The following is a 19,949-nucleotide window of genomic DNA, read 5'->3' as shown; positions in this document are numbered from 1 at the left end:
AGCAGGAAACCTTGGCTGTCCTCACCTTTGCCCCACCCTCAACGGTGAGCTCCCAAAGACGCAACTCACTGCCATCAAGTCGATTCTGACTCGTAGTGAAAGCCCTGCTCCGGCAGGTCTCCAAGAACAGAGGTCGGGTTTTCCCGAGTCACTGAGCCCCCGCGTCCCCACCAAGGCCTCTGCCACCCAGGCTGACCTGCACAACCCTGCGTCTCTGTCTGTACCCCAAGGGGACTTCAACTTGTCCTTTAGCCTTCACAATAACCCTTTGGGTGGATGTCTCTTCCCATATTCCAGGGAGGAAAGCCACAGAGTGGGCTGTGGCAGAGGTCAACACAGGTGCCTGTGTACCATGCCGGCAGGCAGCCCCCAGACCCCAACTTGGCCTTACAGCCCCCCTTGCTGGGCCCCACGCGCACCCGAGTACCGCTCCCTGGCTAAGGGACGGCAGGCAAGCCCTGAGGTCACTCGGCATCCGGACCTCTAAGGGGAGGCGGTGACAGCTCCCTCGGGGGTTGCTGGGCAGATTCAGTGTGTGGAAGAATGTCTGAGGTACTTAGAACAGAGACTGGCATCGAGTAAGCACACGGGAGGGCTGACTGGGGCCACCCTGGGAGAGCGCCTCTTGCCGAAGCTGGCAGGGAACCCTGGAGTGGTGTGCTAATGGCTATGCGCCTGACTAGCTACAAGGTTGGCACCTCGAACCCAGCCGGGAAGCCTCAGAAGAAAGGCCCAGCAATCGCTGAACACCCCTTGGTGCTCCCTCCACACTGCGCACCTCGGGCCGCCTGTCCTGAGGCAGCCCCACAGCCGCAGGAACACCGGGCAGATCACAGCCCCACCCCCGAGAGCCAGTGTGGGACATCAGTGTGCTTTGATCTTCCAACGACCCTGCAGCACAGGGACACCGGACACCTTCCCTTGGCATAAGCAGGAACTGAGGTTCAGACAAGTCCAGGCCACTGCTGGGACCACCTCGCTCAGAAGAGCAGAGTGGGCTTGACTTCAATCACCCCCCAAAGCCAGCCCCCCATTCCCAATCACAGCCTAGGATTCACCTACATCCTGAAGCCACCCCCTACACACCCCTCACACCCCCGCCACACACACACACACACACACACACACACACACACACACACACACTCAAGCGCTTGCCTTCCCTAGAATGAATTTCGGAGGCCGCTGGGCCTTTCCCCTCCCCCCAGGACTCCCCTGTGCCCCTCCCTGCCCACTCCTCTCCTCCTGCTACAGGAGGCCCTATCGACCAGAGGTCAAACCAATCTCCTAACCCCAGGCCCCGAGGGGAGCTGCCCTGGCCGGGAGCCAGCTTCCCATTAATGATTTTCTCCCTGCCCACTGGACAGAGGCAGTGGGGTGACCCAGGGTCAACAGGGGCTATCGGGTGGCCCTTCACCAGGATGCGGGCAGGAACAATCTATCCGCCCAGCTTCCACCGTGTAAGCCACACTCTGGCTCCATCGGCCCCGAGGGAGGCAGCAGAGGTAGCCACTGACATGGACACAGGGTCTGTCCTCCTGACAAGCCAGCCTCAAGGCCCCTGTCCCCCTCCTGCCAGCGGCCTGACACCTGCTTTCAGGTACCTCCTCCCAATAGTCTTTCCTGCACCCCACCCCCTCCGGCCCTGCCCTGAGGGGGTGCTCAACAAGCATAGCTGTGGTTCCGATGGGGAATTCGAGGCAGGAGAGGCCCTGTGATGCCTCTCCAGGGCTGCACTGCCCTCTGCAGAGAAGTACTGTAGCGCTCTCTCTCTCTCTCTCTCTCTCTCTCTCTCTCTCTCTCTCTCTCTCTCTCTCTCTCTCTCTCTCTCTCTCTCGCTCTATCTATCTATCTATCTCTCTGCCCCCTACCCCAGGATGTAGAACTGCGTTCCACAGGGCTTCCAATGGCCATGAAGTCCCCGGACTCAACGCCATTTGTGGCTGTTATTTTGGGTGCTGGTTGTCACCGTGCCGGTTCCCCCCGTGTGCGGAGTGGAACCGCTGTAGCCGGTCCTCAGGCTGTGACCGCTAGGAGGCAGTCAGCCAGGCCTCTCTTCCAAGGCACCTCGGGGTGGGTCTCAGCCACCTCGGTGTTCTGAGTAGCCGTCCAGCACTTGAACCTTTTGAGGGCGGCCGCTTCGGAAGGCAGGTGAGCGGAAGTCGTCTTTTCATGTCCTCACCCCTGGGCAGGAAGAACCCATTTCCCAGATGTGGCTTCTGAGGCATCTTCTCCAGAGCCCCAAGGTCTCCCTCCAGAGCCCCACAAAGCTGGTCCCCCTGGAGAGCCACTCCCCATCTCCTCCTGGGCTGCCTGCTGGCTGGCGGCAGGGCACGTCCCATGGGTGCCCTTGGAGGCCTCCCCAGACAGCCAGAGCTGCTCTCCCGGCACAGTGATCAGGAGTGCTGAGAAGCGCTGGGTGAAAGACATACGACTGATGGACTCTTGCTTGGCAAGAAGGGCTGGCGCATGGCAGGACGGTCCCCTCTGCACGGAAGGTGCCTTTTGTGGCTCTGCCTGCCTCCCCTGCAGCCTGTGCACAGCATCCTCTCCAGGGCAGCTTCCCCCATGGGGGTGGGCGGGGGAGCCTATAGTTGGGTTCCGCTGCAGCCTAAGACCCCAACCACCCCTCACCCGGTCCTTCCCCCTGCCCTGAGGGAGCAGTCACTCCCCAGACCAGAAACTGTGCAAGGGGCAGCATGTGACTAGTGGGGTCTGAGCCAAGGTCCTAGCATTGTCCTCAGTGGGGCAGAGCCTGCTGCCCGCTTACCCTCAGCACGCGGTGACACCATCTCCACGGCCCAGAGCCTCTAACCACCTAGTCCCTGCTTATCTTACCAGCCTCCTCTCTCAAGAAACTGACAGGGACCTACCACGGGGTGGAGGAACTGAGGATACGTCCCAAGGGTCTCCCCTGGCCCCTGCCCCCTGCCCATCCCACAGTCAGCAGCTCCCCACTGCAGCCTCGCAGACCCTCTCGGGGCTCTAGAAGGCTGGTTGGAGGGGCTTCCTAGCTTTCTCCCCGGGTTACACTCCCACCTTCCACAGACGTCTGCTACATGACCCATCACCACACACACACACACACACACACACACACACACACACACACACACACACACTGGACAACCACACGACACACCACAAGTCTCGCCCCAGATGACCAACTCAGTGGACTTCTCTCAGTCTCCGTTTCCGCAACTGCGCTCCAGAGAGCATGTCCATGGATCTCAGAAAGCGTGATCCGTACTCGTAACAAGAGCAACTGCTGCTTGTTCTGTTTTGTTTAAACGGCCCTACTTCCCTCTCTGCCAAAAGCCCCTCTCGGGAATTTACCCCATGTAACCCTCAAAGCAACCAAGGGAGGAGTGTGGTTGGTCCCACCATGCCACAGAGGAGGGAAGTGAGCGGCCTGATGAAGAGCAGCCCCTTCTCTACAGTCGCAGACTGAAATGCAGCCCCTCCCGCCCCCGCCATCTCTGCTATTCCACCCAGGACAGCCTCTGTTCGCCCTCTCTCCCCCAGCCACCTGCCTCTCCTGTTTCAAGACAGCAACTGGTGCTGGCCACAAGCTTGCCTGCGTGGGCATGAGTGGGTAGAAGGCCTCTAGTGTCCCCAACTCACCCACCCCAACCCCAGCGAGGAGAATGGGGTCAGACTGCCCCTTCCCGCCCAGGTCTCTAATCCACCTGGTGGCTGCTCTCTCAGCAGTGGCCCTGGCTCCAGGCAGCCTGCCCAGAAAGAGAGGGTCTCTGGGCAGCCTACAGACTTCCAACCAAATTCTACCCTGCCCACCTCCCTCCAGAGCAGCATCTCCCAAGTCTGGATCCAAACCGGAAGCTGGCACCCCTTCCAGGTCCCTTCTCCAACCCAACCTGCAGAGCCCCAGAACCTTCCTTCCTCGAGAGCAACTGGGACTCAGACCAGGAGTGACTGCCAGCCACAGTACCCTCAAGGCTAGTGTTACCCCAGAGAGTGAGCCAGGCAGTGCTCGGGGCCAGGACAGGCTGAGCGTGCATCACACACACACACACACACACACACACACACACACACAAGCTCGTGCAGACCCACCCAGGTTTACAGGACATAAGCAACAGAGCTGAGATTTGAACCCCTCTCATGGATTCATAGGGGCAGGGCAGAAGGGCCTCTATGGATCTCTGATGCTGTAATTCATTCCGGGAGTGGAAAGCCTCATCTTTCTCCCTTGGGGTGGCTAGTGGGTTCAAGGTCAGTGTGGTGAGCAGCCCCTGGAAGCCCACTCTGGCCCCCAGTTCCTAAGAGCAGCTCTGGTGCCAGGGCAGTGAGTTTCCAGAGCCCAAGTGGACACGATCATTCAGCGTCAGGCTGCTTAGGCCAAAGGTCAAAAGTTGGAATCGGCCCGCCCATGGCTCTGTGGCTCCGTGGAAGAGGAGCCCCGGTGACCTCAGAAACTTTGTGGAGCACTTCTACTCTGTCCCACAGGTCTCTATGAGTCAGAATCTCGGCGCTGGCCCCCATCAGCCACCACAGTTGGCTCCAAAGCTTCCCCCAGTCAGCACCCCTGGACAGAAAGCAGGAAAGAGGCTCCCGGTTACTCTGAGTTTTGCTCATCCCCTCAGTCCCACTTCTCTCTCTCCTATGATACTCCCTCCAGCCTGGCCAGAACAGACAGAATGATGAAGCCCATGTGCTTCCCCACCCCCGCCTGCCCATTAGTGCCCAGAACTATCAATGTATTGATTGGCATGGCTGGGCCATCAGCATGGGGGTGTAAGGGAAGGTGCTGTCACCCAGGGCAGCTAGCGGGGCTGTGCAGAGATGAGAAGTGGAGGCTGGAACCTGGGGTCAGCCTCCCTCTACCCTGCACATCAGCCTTCTCCATACAGAGCATCAATCAGCTGGGAACCCACATTCTCCAGCTCCCAGTCCTTCCTGCCTCAATGTCCTCTCCCTTAGAACTTGGGGCGGGGGTTGTCCATGCCTATGAGATAAGAAACATACCCTTTATGCCACCATTCAATGCCTACTTCTCTCCGCTCTTTTGGCCTGACCTTTCTCCATCACCCCCATTCCCAGACTGGAAACTCCAGCCACCTTGACTTACCGTGGAGTTCCCGGATGTCCTGCAGAGCTCTTCCATGGCAACCCTGCACTGCCTTTCCCATCTGCAGGCTAGCAATAGCCTCTTGGCCTGGCCTGCTCCTGTTTCAAACCCAGCGTCTTCCTTGGCCCGAGTCTGGCTTCATCAAGTACCCACTGCACCCTGGAGTCTCTGACCCCCAGCACAGGTGCCTCAGGTTTCTAGCAGGTCCCTCAAGACTAGAACAGGTCATGCCCTCTCCACTGCACCCCTCCCAGTGCCCTGGCACCAACAGAGGCTGCAGGGGGCTCGACCAGCACCTGGACCCTCCACTCACTGACTCAACATCCACCCAGCATGCCAGGTTCCACGCCAGATGCCACAGACACCCCCCCCCTTGACTTCCAGGAATCTACGCGTATGAGCTGGCAGCAGGCAGGCCCATGACACATAGGAGTCAAGTGCAGAACTGCACCCGCATGAACTGAACCCTTCTAATGAGCCAGGCTCCACGCCCAGTGCTGCCCCGTAAGGCCACAATCAGCCCTGAGGAGGTTCTGTTTCTACAACCATATTAAAGAAGCCGGGAGGCCCAGCCCTGCTCAACCAGCCAGGGTGCAATGGGCCCCATGTGGGCTGGGGCTAGAGCCCAAGCTCCCATCTGGGTCCCAGCAGAATCCCCCGGGTTCCACGACAGCCACAAAGTGCCCTGGGAAGGTGAGGTGGAGAGGCCAATAAAGTGACCCAAAGTGGCCCCAGCCCTTCAGAGGGGACACTGGAAAACAAGCTGGGTCACCTTCTTCATCCCCCGCCATACCCAATCCAGGACAGCACTCAAAACCAAACTCACTGCCATTGAGTTCATTTGGATTCGTAGGGACCCCATAAGACAGGGTAGAACCACCCCTGTGGGTTTCCAAGATTGTTTCATCTTTATGGGAGTAGAAAGCCTCATCTTCCTCCCTAAGAGTGCCTGGTGGTTTCTAACTTCTGACCTTGGGGCTGGCAGTCCAACACGTAGCTGACTGTGCCACCAGGGTTCCGAGGCACAGTGCAGGTGTCCCAATTTGCTGATGAGGACCAAGGCCAGGAGTTAAGCCTACTATCTTCCTCTGCCACCCACCTGTCCGTTTACATGCTGCGGTGGCATCTCTGTCACCATGACACCAGGAGCTACGCAACCAGTATTTCAAATCCCAGCAGTGGCTCAAGGTGGACTGTTTCAGCAGAGCTTACAGACTAAGACAGAGTAGGCCAAAAGGCCTGGCAATCTCCTTCCAAAAATCAGCCAGTGAAAATACTATGGATCCCAAGAGAACATTGTCCTTACCCCCAGGTTGAAAGATTCTAAGCTACTGAACTCAAACCAACAGCCAAAGTAGAACAATCAGCATAGAAATCACGAACAATCACTGAACAAGGTGTGTAGAAATAGTTGAATGGGAGCCGAAGTTGCTGTGTTAGGCATCACCAAAACACACAACGAAATGCTGTTTTTCCAACTGCAATAGCACACCAACAATCACAGAGACGGCGCAGGTCCTGTTATAAGGTGGCCCTGCATCGGAGCCACCTTGATGACAACTAGCCACAGCGAGGCCATGGCTGCCTAGGGCTGCTATTATTCACCCTGTTGTTTCCCACAGGACAAGCAAAAAGAGCCCCAGAGAGGTTACGGGCCCTACCCAAAGCCCACACATAGGGGGTCAGGATGAAGCATAGCCACACAGCTAAGCAATGACCTGTGTATCGCATTGACTGTGTACTAGCCACTGTTCCAGATACTTGGCGTACTAACGTTCTCATAAAGGGACCGGTACGTAGCATCTTGGAGAAAAGACTCACGCCGGGAAGGAGTTCACCTTGCTTGGATCCACACTCTATGCTCACAGAAGCAGCAGTCAAGAGATCACATTGCATTAGACAAATCTGCTGCACCAGCCCTCTTTAAAGTGTTGAAAAGCAAGGAAGTTACTTTAAGGACTAAAATGTACCTTATCCCAGCCCTGATATTGTTCAATCACCGCAGATGCATGGGAAAGTCGGACACGGAATGAGGAAGACTGAAGAAGAAGAATCAATGCATTTGAATTATGGTGCTGGAGAAAACACTGATCGTGCCACGGACTGCCGAAAAAACCAACGGTGCTGTCTCAGAAGCCACGGTGCTCCTCAGAAGGAAGGAGGGCAAGACTTGGGCTCACGTGCCTTGGACATGTTGTCAGGAGAGAGTGGTACCTGGAGAAGGACATCATGCTTGGGAAAGTGGAGGGGCAGCACAACAGAGGAAGGCCCTCGACAAGGCGGGTTGACCCCACGGCTGCAAAGATGCATTCCATAACAACATAACAGGAGTTGTGAGGACGGCAGGAGACTGAATGGAGGAGTCTCATTCTGTTGTGCTTAGTCGCTGAGTCCGAATGGACCCGGAGGCCCTAACAACACGCCCTTAAGCAATTACTACTACTCAGTTAGTACTGTTGGTGTTGTGTACAACATCCCCCTAGTCCCCACAATCACCCTCAGCACTCGTCATGATCCTGTTTTACAGATGAGGAAAGCCAGAGCACTGAGGGCTGTAAGTTAGGGAATTGGCCAAACATCTGGTAACCAGTACAACCTGACCTCAGACCTTTGGTGTGGTCTCTCCCACACCAAAGACCGTGTACTCAAGGAGCAAGACAGGCACCTAGCGCAGCTTGGTGACACTCGGGTGAGTGACCCGAGGCACAGAGGGGAGCCACACAGTGAGTCAGGGACAAAGCCAGAACCAGGGCTGCGGGCAGCCTTTCTGCTCGATGGCCCACCAGAGGCTGCCGTTGGCCCCATCCTTAACTCGGCAGCACTTTAACTGGCCCTGGATCCTTCTGAGAGAGCCTGTGCAGTACAAATGGGTAACAAGCTCAGCTCCTAATCAAAAGGTTGGAAGTTCAAGGCCTCCCAGAGATGCCTTGGAAGAAGAGCCTGGTGATCTACTTCTGAACAATGCACCAGCAAACACCCTACGGAGTGCAGGGCATCTGTGGGATCATCATCAGGAGTCAGGACTGACACAGACAATAAATGGAGTCTAAATAAGCCAATTCCAAACTTCCTTCAGCCCCTACTGGCAAGCCAGACAAAGCCCCAGGGATCCACTGGCCAGCTGATGTTCCAGAACAAATCCCCAAAATGCTAACAGCAAGCCTAAGTTCTTAGAAGGCCAACCTGGTCTCCCCATCCAGATAAGGGTCTCTGATACTGGCCCTCTCCTCAGTCCGCAGGGCTCTGCCACAGGGCCGAGCTGAGGGACAGACCCCAACCCAGCAGAACTATGCAGACAACAAACTCTTCAGACCAGCCCTTGCCTGCAGAAGGGATACCACCAAAACCCACTGCCCAGGTGAGCAGGGGCCGGGCAGTGCCCTGGGATGGGAGCTCTCTCTATGGCAGGCCAAGGAAAGCCTCCCGGAGAGAGATGTACAGCCAGGTCTCACAACACCAATAAGCGGGAATGATATAAAAAGAGGGAAGTTGGCAACAACAACAACGACAAATGATGACAACACTGGGAAACGTGCGGCAGTGAAAGGCAACAGAGGTTTATGTTACTATACATGCAATCCTACAATCACAATGGCCTGTGAGTGGACGCATGGGAAGACTCACAGGCTGCAGGGGTGTGGGTGGAGAGTAGGAATGTGCCCACAAAGGCACACAGGTTTGACAGAGGACATGTGTGCATAGTTATCTACCTTTGCCGCAGAGGCACAACCTAGACCACAGAGACCATGTTCTAGAGCCTGCCTTGGTGAATCGTTGACTGGAGTCTTAAAAGCTGGTGAGTGGCCATCAAAGTGCAGCTCTTTGTTTCTCTTTGTCTAGAGCAGCGGTTCTCAACCTTCCTAATGCTGCGACCCTTTCAGACAGTGCCTCGTGTTGTGGTGACTCCCCAACTATAAACTTATTTTCATTGCTACTTCATAACTGTCATTTTGCTACTGTTATGAATCAGGCAACCCCTGTGAAAGGGTCGTTCGACCCCCAAAGAGGTCGCAATTCACAGGTTGAGAACCGCTGATCTAGAGGAAAGAGGAGTCATGAAAATAAGATCTACAATGAAATGATTAGTCCAATGGACTAATGGACCACATGAGCAACAGTCTTCATGAGCTTGAGACCAGAAGAACTAGATGGTGCCCGGCGAACACTAGCAATTGCTCTGAAAAGGACCCCATTAGAAGACTGTCGCTGCATTGGGAGGAAAATATGGAACAAAGCTAAAAATTCATTTAAAAAAAAGCTTACTCATCAGATAAAGACTGGTGGAACCCCCAAGAATGTGGCTCTTAGTCACTGTTCAGGTCTGGAAATGAACACATCCCTGCAAGACTCAATTTTTCTCCAAAAAATAAATTGGTCTATAAGGGGGGGGCATTAACACCACCACGGAGGTACACACACCTTAGAATAAGCAACCCTGTGAAGTCCAAAGGGCAACCTTTCCCCAAGGTCAATGTTCAGGAGGAGAAGTGGAGACGGGCACCATTGGGAGGAAGTGGAACATGTGATGTGCACTAAGGAGACCGCAGTCCTTGAGGTGGAGCAAAATGCGCTCAAATTGTTGAATCAAAACCTCCTGATCAGTTCTGGAAACCTTCACCCACTCACAGGAAAGAGCTTAAAGAGAGAAGGGCAGGATCCACCCCGCAGCAGGACCACAAGCCCTGGAGGGTCTGCAGTCTGCAGGCTGGGGCTGCAGTGCAGCGCGAGGGGAAAGATAGGTCTGGAGACAAAGGCAGCTGAAGGCCCCACGTGGGAAAGGTCCCCATGGCTAAGACGTGGAATAAAACTAAACCAAACCAAACGCACTGCCACCAAGTCAACGGCAACTCATACAACCCTATAGGACTGGGTAGGACTTCCCTGATCAGTTGCTGAGACTGCAACTCTTTAGGGATGTGGAAAGTCCCGTCTTTCTCCCTGGCTGGTAGCCTCGAACTGTGGACTTCGTGAAGAATGGTAATGAGACCAATAGCTGCCGTGCAGTGGCCCTGGAAGGAACCCTGCTAGCAGACTGCTGAACCAGGGCTGCTAACGGAATGGTTGCCCTTACACGGGTTAGCAGCCCCGGGGGAGGAGGGCCTGCTGCTCGGGTGCGGTGACCATTACAGCCAAGAAAGGTCTACGGGCGGTTCTCCTTTGTCTCCCTGGGCCGTGACCAGCCAGAAGCCACTCCATGGCACCTAACAACAGCCAAATGGATGCCCTCAGTACTTCGCCCTTCCACCCACTCAGAATGCTCAGGAAGTAGAGGGTGTTTTTACCCCATTTTACAGGAACAGAAGTTGAGCTCCATGGAGAGACTCAGAAGGAGGCCTTGAGCCCAGGCTGCCCAATTCAGTGCATGGCTGCCTTTCAACAGGGTGACGGACCTGGGCACCCGAGAGCTAGCTCCCAGGCTACCTCACTCTTGCTGTGCAGCCAAAGGTGGGTTACTTCATGCCTCTGGGCCTCGCTGTCCTCATCTGGAGAATGGGCAGATAAGCTCCAAGCTGGCCGTGAGGCTTTGTCTAGATCGTCTGTAGCTCCCATCAAGCGGAGAGCCCCCTCGGCTGTTGTAAGCAGAGGGTGCTTGTTCGTCTGATGAGCCTGTAGCCTGATCCTTACCCACACTCCTGCTGAGTGCCCTTGACCCCACCAGTCCCTCTGGTGACCCAACATGCCATCATTGCAGCCCTGGGTGGGTAAGAGGTAACGCCTGGTCTCTGACATGTTACCCCAAGCAGGCTGGCACAGGCTCACAGTGACAACCAAGAGAAATTGTAAAAATCCACTTCCTTATCTCAGAGCCACTGATACTCCCGGGATGCAGGAATGCTGGCAGGGTGCCCCCTCCACCCAAGGAGAGAGGAGGAGGAGGAGGGGATTGAATCCCTGACACCTGCCCGTCCCCTGCCCACCAACAAACAAAAATAATAATAAACCCCCACCTCCAGATCTGGGTGCTTTGTCGAGCGCCGCATTCCAGAACCACCGGGTCTGCAAGGCCCACTGAACCTTGACATTACCTACCACCACCACCACCTACCACTAACACCAACCACTTACCACCAATACCTACCACCTAGCAATACCATCTCCACCTACCACCACCACCATTATCACCACCGCTGGAACCCAGAGAGGCTCTCTCACTGCCCACCCTAGCCAGGCCTCTGGGCCCCCCTATGTCTCCAAACACCATGGAGGTTTTCTGGGGGAAATTCAGGTTGGGGCAGTAGAAAGAACAAGTCTTTCCCTCATATCCTATCTGAGCCCAACTACTGTGAACTAGGACTGTGAAAGAGGTTTCCAAAAGGTCATGGGGAGATTCCATTATCTTTAAATTCCACATTCCACAAACTTTTGACAACCACTCCCCCCCACCCCTTTATCATGCTCACCCACCTCAACCTATATGTGGAATGGAAGAATGGAATAAGCTTCCCTTGTAAAACAAACAAAACCCTCTGAAAGTCTTACAAGCAGCACTTTCTCTCTTTACCTGAGGCCAGTCACTCCTCTCAGGCTCGGCTGCTCCCCTCCCCGCCAGGCTGCAGGGCGAGAGGAAACGTGACCAGACCAGGTTCCTTGAAGGCCAGACTGACCAGGTCTTGCTCCCTGGGAACCAGGACTCATGGACTGAAAACAGGGTTGAATGGGTAGGTGTGTGATGCAGTTGCTTTACCGAGTTAAAAGGGAGCCCTGGCAGCCTAGTGGATTAGGCATTGGGCTGCAAACTCAAAGGTCAGCAGCTGGAACCCACTAGCTGCTAGGGTCACCTGATTCAGAACTGACTGGATGGCCAATAGTTCTTCTCTGGTCTTCCATTAGGGCAGGGGCAGGGGTTCTGTGCCTTCCACTCAGGGATCAAGGTTTGATTCCCAGCGGGGGCACCTCATGAAAGCCATCCTTCAGCAGAGCTTCCAGACTACGACTGACCAGGAAGAAGGGCCATCTACTGCTGAACATCGGTCAACGACCACACTGGCCTCTCTGTGGGGGGAAGGGTTCTAACACCAACCGCACCCAATAGTGCAGCTTCCCGTCCTGCCCACGTCCAGTCACCAAAGACCCTGTCTCTGGCTTCCCTGCGCTATCTGGCTTGATGGCTTGAGGAAAGGGCTGCACCTTCCTGAAGAGACTCAGAGGGGCAGGGAAGGAAACTTGCGAACTTGAACGCTCCGCTCCATGGGGTGAGAAACAGAGGAAGTGGAGCCATGGGAGGGACAAAGGGGTGGTCAGCGGAAGCCCCCCAGCCCCAGCCTAGCTCCCGCCTTCCCTGTCTGGGGAAGGCCGGACCTAGCAGAGCCTGGCGGCGGGAACAATGTCAGGCAGGTGCCGGTGGAGACGCGTGAAAAGCCCAGCCCGGTGTCATTGTCAGCGCTCAGCCAAGTGCAGAAAAACAATTTACTCGTCACGCTGCCTGCTCCCCGCGGAAATTTTTTAAATTCTTCCGATTTGAGCTATCCACGGTGTCCCGAGTCGTGTGGAGACGGGATTTTATTAAATTCCCAGCTTCCCGCTTCCTGGGGTGGCCTTCGGGTGAGGGTGGAGCTCGCCCCAGGGGGGCAGAGGCCGGCCAGGATCTGGCATTGAATGTGCGCAGGGAAACGTGGCTGGGGACCAAGGGGGAGGCGGGGAGGTGCAGTCTAGGCTAGGCGGCTGATGGGGTGAGGGGGTGGGGCCCCAAAACCCCATTACAGAGAGACTGACTGGACCGGTACGCAAACGCTTCCATGTGGCAGAAAGGTTTGGTATCTTTCTGGGCACAGGAGAATTTGCTAACCATTCCCATCTCTACTATATATACCCATCCAGCCTCCCAAACCCACAAATAACCCCGGACAGGAGAGGTGGAGCGGAAGTTCAGGTCCAGGTTCACTGGTTTGCAAAGTCTTGAACTCTCTCCTCCTCATGCCCCAGCCCCCCCTCACCCCTGCACCACCCTCAGAGAAGCCTCCCCTAACCCTTTTAAACACCCCTTCCCTTGAAGGAGCCCCAGTGAATTAGTGGCTTGGGCACTGGGCTGCCAACCACAAGATCAGCAGTTTGAACCAGCCAGCCGTTGGTTCTGCTCTGCAGGAGGATGAGGTTGTCTGCTCCTGTAAACGTTGACAGTCTCAGAAATCCAAAGGCGTTAGTTTTGCCCTGTCCTGTAAGTTCACTGTGAGTCAGAGCAGACTCAATGGCAGCAGGTGGGTAGTGGTCCCATTAGTAGCTCCATCTGCCCAATGAGATCTCAGCAGTGGCCCACCTCAGACACCTGGCAACTAACATCCAGAGCCCACTGCTCAACTCTGCACCATGAAGGCCCACCCACCTTGGTCCCTGAAGTGCAAGTGGGAACCAGAGCTTGCCAACCTTGCCTGGAATCCCCTAGGATCAGTTCCATTCATGCTTAAGGATCAAGGATACTGTTGAAATCCTAGGGGTGTGGGTGTGTGTGTGGGGGGGGGGACGACAAAGGACCCTCTCCCAGACATCAGCATATGGAGTGTTTCAGGGGAAAGCACATACGTACACTCCATAATCCTACCCTCAGTTACTCTAGGATGGAGCTGTAAGGTTGAAAGCATCAGCAGTTTGGACAGAGGGTGTGGCGCGGGGAGGAGATGGGGGTGGTGAGGAGAATGCTGTACCCACTGGGTGGCTCTTCCAGACCTGACCCAGGTGGACTCTCTACAGCCCTTTACTAAGAGGTGCACCAGCCAGGAGGTGGAAGGGTGACGAGGATTTGAGGCTCCGTGAAGAACACAAAGAGCTCCCAGCAACTATTCCGGAGGCCCACTTCAAGAAAACCCAAAGAGCAGCAGCCGCGAGGTGCCCCTTGCCTCCTCTCTATCTCCATGTGCATCTCACGACCTGTCTCTACACACCTGTCCTACAACCCAGGATTGGCACTCTGGGAAGGGGCGCTCTCCCAAGTCACCCAAGTAGACACCCTGGAGTGGCTAGGGGGCCTGACCTCTGTCTAGGGACTCTGCTGCAGAGCAGGCAGGCCATGCCTGGCACTGGTCTCTCTCTCTGACACCAGCCGCTCACCACCCCCACCCTGTCACCACCGCAGGGTCACATCTGCTTTGGCAAACAGGCAGTTTTAAGTTACTGACTCCAGTTGTATTGATTCAAGGAGCCACCGGGGACCCTCCTCATCCTGATGGGAGGGAAGAAGCCATCAGTCTGTCCATCCATCTAGTCATCCACCCTTCCATCACCCAGCTACACAGACTGTCCCCAGCCCAAGGTGCCACCTCAGAGGAGTGGGAATGGAGAAAAACAGAGCCCCCACCCCCCCTCCCACCACCACTGCCAAACACAGCTGAGTCTCAGCAACACAACACTCCTGGGGGCTGGGGGCTGGGAAGACCACCATCTTGCCACCCTCAAGGTTCTCTGCTGTTGCCCCCAGAATCCAGAAGGCAGAGGCCTAACCTGTAAGGACACCTGCCTTTCTCCAAGAGCAGGAAGGGGCAATGAGTCCTCCTTTGGCCCGAGTCCAGCTCCTCCAAAGGCCCCTCCCTCACAGCTCTAGGTGGGTGGGGGTCTGGGCAGCTGGCGCTTCCTATTCCCTTTGCCCGCCACCGCCCCCCACCCCCCATGCTGAGGCAGCCTTGGTCTGGTTCTAATCGGGGCTGAAGTCGGCTCCCTCTTCTCTCTCCCTCCCCCTCCCCTCCTTTTTCCTTCATTTCCACGGCTTTGGAAGCCAGAGCGTTCCAACTGTCTGCGTGCCAAGACCTTCCCGAGTCTGAAAGCTGCTGAAGTAACAGATCAGATTTTAGCAAGTGCTTTCCAGGCTGAGCGCCAAGCCCTCTTCTGATTCACGGAGAGTGAGCGAGCGAGCGGGGAGCAGGCGGGGAAGCAGCGGAGGGCTGCACCACCTTGGGCGAGGGCGAGCGCAGCCCGGCACAGAGCGATCTCAGGGCAACCACGCCTCGGCCCGCTCGCCCGGCTCGGCCCCTCCGGCCCAGCGTCGCCCGAGCTCCCCCACCCACCCACGCCCCCCCCCCCCCGCGTCTATCGCTCCCCTGAAAAGCTGCGGACGCCTTTGAAACCACAGAGTAATTTACAACTGAAGCCTTCTCTCTGAACTCGAAATCCACTCTGCTGAATGGAGTCTTTTTGTTTGGAAAAGCGAGTGGAGATCTATGGGATGGTGGACAGAGAAAAGCCAACTCCTTGTTGACTGCGGTCAGGGCACTTGGGAGTCCGGCACACTTCGGAGGCGGAGCCCGCAGGCTCAGGGGGATCTCCTCTCCCACGAGGCCGGAAGGGGCCGCGAAAGCCCGCGCTGGCCTGAGCCTCGAGCAGAGTCCCTTGGCCTTGACCAGTCCCTACCCGGCGCGGGGCGCGCGCGCGCGCGCGCGCGAGCGGAGCCGCCCTCCTGCGCCCTGGGAACAGGTGCACTAGGCTCCGCGCCCAGGAGGGTGGGGCACAGGGAGGGGGCGCGGCCCGGAGGAGGGGGGTCGGCAGCTATGGCGAGGCAGGGGCGGGAGGAGGTCAGAGTCAGGAGCCCACGTACCTGTACCTGGAAGCACAGCAGCAGGAAGTGTAAACACCTGCGGGAGAGAGATGGAGAGGCGGTCAGTGGGACCTCAGGGGGGTGGGGAACGCGCGGACAGACAGACATGCAGACGGGAAAGTCAGACGAGCAGACCGGTGGGCACACAGAGCCATAGGCACAGAGACAGCCGCCCCGCAGGGCGGGCAGCCGGCGCGCGGGCGCTTACAGGCAAGTGCAGGCGGAGGGCGCTGAATACATCGCTGGGCGGGGGGCAGGCGGCGGCTCCTAGCCCAGCCTGCACATGTCCGCTCCGCGCGGCCGGGACCGGGCGCCTCCGCCGCCGTCGCCGCCGCCGCCGCCGCTGCTGCTGCTCCCTCCTCGCCGGCTGCTGCTGCTGCTGCTGTTGCTGCTGCTGCTGCAGACTCTGCTGCTCCGGGGCGCTCCGCCGCGCGCCCTGCGGCATCAGCGCCCCGCGCGGCTCCTCCCGAGCGCTGCGCCCTCCGGGCTGGCGCGGGGGCTGCGGAGCGGCCGCCGCTGTGCAGGGGACGCCGGCCGATGCGGGAACGCTCGTTCGGTGCCGGCCGTCCGGGCGTCCTTAGGGTGCTGGCTGCCCAGCTCACTCTGTGGGCGGCATGGGCCGCCGGGCTGGCAGCTGGGGCGCGCGCTCCGGCCGACGCGGGGGACTGCGCTGGGCCAGGGGTCAGGGCTCCGGGGCCGGGGCGCGCGGCTGCAGCACGAACGCGTCACGGCCGCTCCGTCTGGGCGCCCGCCGGCTCATGTCTCCTCCTCCGCGTCTCTCCGGCCGTGCGCATCGCCGCCTCCCACCACTGGCGGCGGCCGGGGCGTTTTCTACGCGCGGGCGGCGAGGGGGCGGGGGGCCGGGGGCGGGCCCGGGCCGGAGCCGGCACAATGAGGATGCGGGGCCCGGGGGCTCCCCCCTCGGGGCGCGGCCGGACGGGCGCTCAGCTCGCTTGGGTGCGCCGCGCCCACATCAAAGGCGGCCCTGCCTGCTTGTCTGCCTGCCGCGGCCTCTCCACTGCCTCCTCCTCCTCCTCCTCCTCCTCCTCCTCCTCCTGGCGGCTCCGCGGTGGAGGGGAGGCGCTCAGACTCTCGGCGACGGGACCCGCAGCTCCGAAGGGCAGAGCCCAGGAGGCTGGAGCGGGTGAGCGCTGGAAGCCGTCGGAGTGCTGCGCCTGGGCGCCGTGGCCAGCACCAGGGCGCAAACGCTGCCGGAATTAGGTCCCAAGGACGCAGTTTGGTGTGGAGCGGTCTCCCTCTGCCACACGCCCTACTCACACTCACTCACACCCCAGCGCCAGCGCTGGAGTGGCGAGTGGGGAGCGGCGAGGGGGTGGGCCAGGCCCAGCCCACGAGGCGGCTCCGCTGAAGGGGGGTCGCTTTTACCCGTCCTGCGGGTCCACTCAGGATCGTGTCCTTTCCCAGACACCCTCCCGACCGACTGACCACTCTAAGTGAGTCTCTTTTCCCTTCTCTACCTACCCTGGTCGCTGGGGGGCGGGGGGTGGGGGAATTGGCGCACGGGCGTCTCTCCTCCCGCGGGGCTCCTAGTTCGGTTCCTAGGATCCCAGGCTGGGCTTTTAGCCCGGCTCTCCAGTAGGGTACCAGTTTTGGAAACGCACGGCCGCCACCTAGCGGACTCTAAGCATCACTGCCACCCCAACTTGGCGTTGCTGCAAACCCGGGAGGAGCCGGCAAACTGCTAGTCAGAGACCTTTCTAGTTAGTCCCTTTTGTGGGTCAGCTGAGAGCTGCTTGTGTGTGCATACTCCGGCAGTTCGGTTCCTGACCTGGACCGCTCTTCTCAAGTCGTTCTCACCACTCCTAGCCCTTCCAGAGATGTAACGCCTGCCCTTGCCACCAACCCCACAATGTAGATAATGCCATTTCTAACTGCCTCCCTGCTTCCACGAGTAAAGCCCTGGCTGATCGCCCTATTTCACAAGAGCATAAACAGAGGTCAGTGTCAGCCACGTACTTGTTCTGGTATCAGGACTCCGCAAGCTCGGAGGGTTCAGCTTTCTCCCCAGATGGAGGGTAGTTGGGGTCTGTAATTTCAGGTTGTCAGAAAAACAGAAAACCTTTTTTAAACCAGGTACTGACCGATGGCAAAGTTCTTGTGTGAAGCTGCAGCGATGTTTACCTAGACATTCTCATTGCTAGAATTGGTCTTGCAAAGAGGCCAGATTTTTTTACTGGTTCTCAAGTGCCAGAGAAAATGAACTTATCCCGACAGACTTTCGTGGCCAAGGACAAATAGAGATCGACAGGAATGTCCTCACTGGATCATTGCCACCAGCCTTGGTCTTCCTTTGCATGAAGACCTCCAACAGACAGTCAAGAGGTATTTTGGCCTCCAAAACCCAAGCGGGTTGTCAAAAAGTCAATTCCACTCAGCAATCCTGTGAGAGAGCAGAACTGCGTCAGCTTCCAAGGCTGTAAATCTTTACGGAAGCCAACTGCCACATCTTTCTCCCTTAGAGTGGCTGGTGTTTTGTACTGCTGATTATTTGAGTAGCAGCTGAATGCTTGGTTTTGGCTTACCATCTGCTAAAACGGGGCTTGTAAGTATGTCATGGTGAAGAGTCAAAGTTCCAGGTTATTTACTGTGGCTAGCTTCAATTCTACATATTGTTGTGAGTTGCTGCTGAGTTGGCCCAACACCTGGAGTCCCAGGCCTAACAGAGATGTTGCCCAGTTGTGTCAGCCCCCGAGATTGGTAGTGGATTATATCGTTGTGATCTATAGGGTTGTCACTGGCTGATTGTTGCCAGACCATTCTCCATAGTCCGTTTGGGAGTTCTACAGAAACCTGTTCAGCATCATAAACCCACTAAACCTACCGCCATCAAGTCGATTCCAACTCATGGGAGAGCATAAAACTGCTCCTTCCGTTTCTGAAGACTACATCTTTATGAGAGTAGATAGCTGCCTCTTCTCTTGCTGAGTAGCTAGTGGGCTTGCACATAAAGGCTCAGCGCTGACCCCGTTGTACACCATGTATCCTTTTCAGCACCAGAATAGCATGTAAGCCGCTACTAAAAGATGGTTGATAGCTGGCTGTACACGAGGTGCATTGACCAGTAATTGAACCCATCTCCCACACAGAAGGCAAGAATCATTAGCTTCGTGTAACAACTCACATCCTATCTAAAATACTTGCAATTTATTTTAATACTCAGGTAAAGTATATTTGTCGATCCTGTCACGCATATACAGAGGTAGAAAAATCTAGTCAAGAGAACTGTTCTCGGCAAATTTAAGAGCATAAACTCAAGGGTTAGGTGGCTAGGATTTGAATGCTGTCGCCAACATTCACTTGTAGATTTCAGCAAGTAACAGAACTCTGCTTCCTGGCCTGTAACACACAGGTGGCTAGCAACCTGTCTCCAGAGTTGCTGTGAGGACCAGAGGACATTATCCAGAGCCTGGCACACGATGTTCCAGATTTGTAGCTGTTGCTAAGAATCCCTGTGACGGTCTTCACGTTCTCCATCTTCACCGTTTCATGAAGGAGGCAGGATCTTCCCATTCTGTCGTTTGTATCCAATCATTTTGCCACAGTATTCAGTTTCACCCCTTCAAACTTTTCATCAGACCTACTGAAAACATGAATCTTAAAGTGTTTTTGTTTTGTTTTCTACTGGAAATATCAAAATGTGAAGCCAGTGTTTTGCAACATATTCACGTAGTTGTGTGGCTTGGCAGTTAAGACCTGGTAGTCCCTCATCATGTACTGTAACACCAATAGAGTCTCCTTCAGTGAGATCTGCTATAAGCCAACGGGGCACAACACCCTTACTCAGATCACAGGCCTGATCCAAGTACTTGAAAGGGGTGTGGCCTGCTTCCAGTATGAGTGGATGTTGTGGGAAAGCTTGCTTGCTTTTTTTTCTGGGTCTGGGCTTGAAATTTACCTCTGGTTCTTTGGACATGAGCCAACAGCCTGCCATGTGGCTAGTACATCCTAGGAGGCATCGCAACCCATCATCTTACAGGCCAACCTTGGCTACATTCTCCTCTGCAGACATAACCTAATCTGCTGACCTTGCTTCTGCCAATCTTGGATTCACCAGGTCCTAAAGTTATGCAATTCAGGAGAAACCTTCAGCTTAATATCTGACCTGTGGGCTCAGAATTTGCCAGGACTTACTTGGGCTTGCCCACTTTTACAACTTTGTGAATCATATTCTTAATATAAACTTATACCTATGTCAATAGATATAGAAACAGATCAATTCACTGAAATTGCTTCTCTAATGAACCCAGCCTAAGCAGTCACTGAATTCACACTGCATCACAACAATTTGCCCTCTCCCAAGGGCTCAAGTTGTGTAGGATC

The 19,949-nt window shown here is 56.3% G+C and overlaps 1 protein-coding gene across 1 annotated transcript in view; it reads right to left on the bottom strand.

Moving 5' to 3' along the window:
* FGF18 (fibroblast growth factor 18) overlaps positions 1-16,446 on the bottom strand; it is a 38,159-nt gene extending 21,713 nt beyond the window's left edge. The window contains exons 1-2 of the mRNA XM_075541939.1: positions 15,817-16,446; positions 15,609-15,645 (exon numbers count right to left, since the gene is read on the bottom strand). Of these exons, the coding sequence (XP_075398054.1) occupies positions 15,609-15,645; positions 15,817-15,848 (69 nt within the window). The 5' untranslated portion in view covers positions 15,849-16,446. The remainder of the gene's footprint in view (positions 1-15,608; positions 15,646-15,816) is intronic.
* Between the last annotated feature and the right edge of the window lie 3,503 nt (positions 16,447-19,949).

This window comes from Tenrec ecaudatus, chromosome 2 (genome assembly GCF_050624435.1).
Source record: "Tenrec ecaudatus isolate mTenEca1 chromosome 2, mTenEca1.hap1, whole genome shotgun sequence".
NCBI classification, from domain to species: Eukaryota; Metazoa; Chordata; class Mammalia; order Afrosoricida; family Tenrecidae; genus Tenrec; species Tenrec ecaudatus.
Note: the sequence above shows the minus strand (reverse complement) of the source record. Positions and strands in the feature narration are given on the sequence as shown.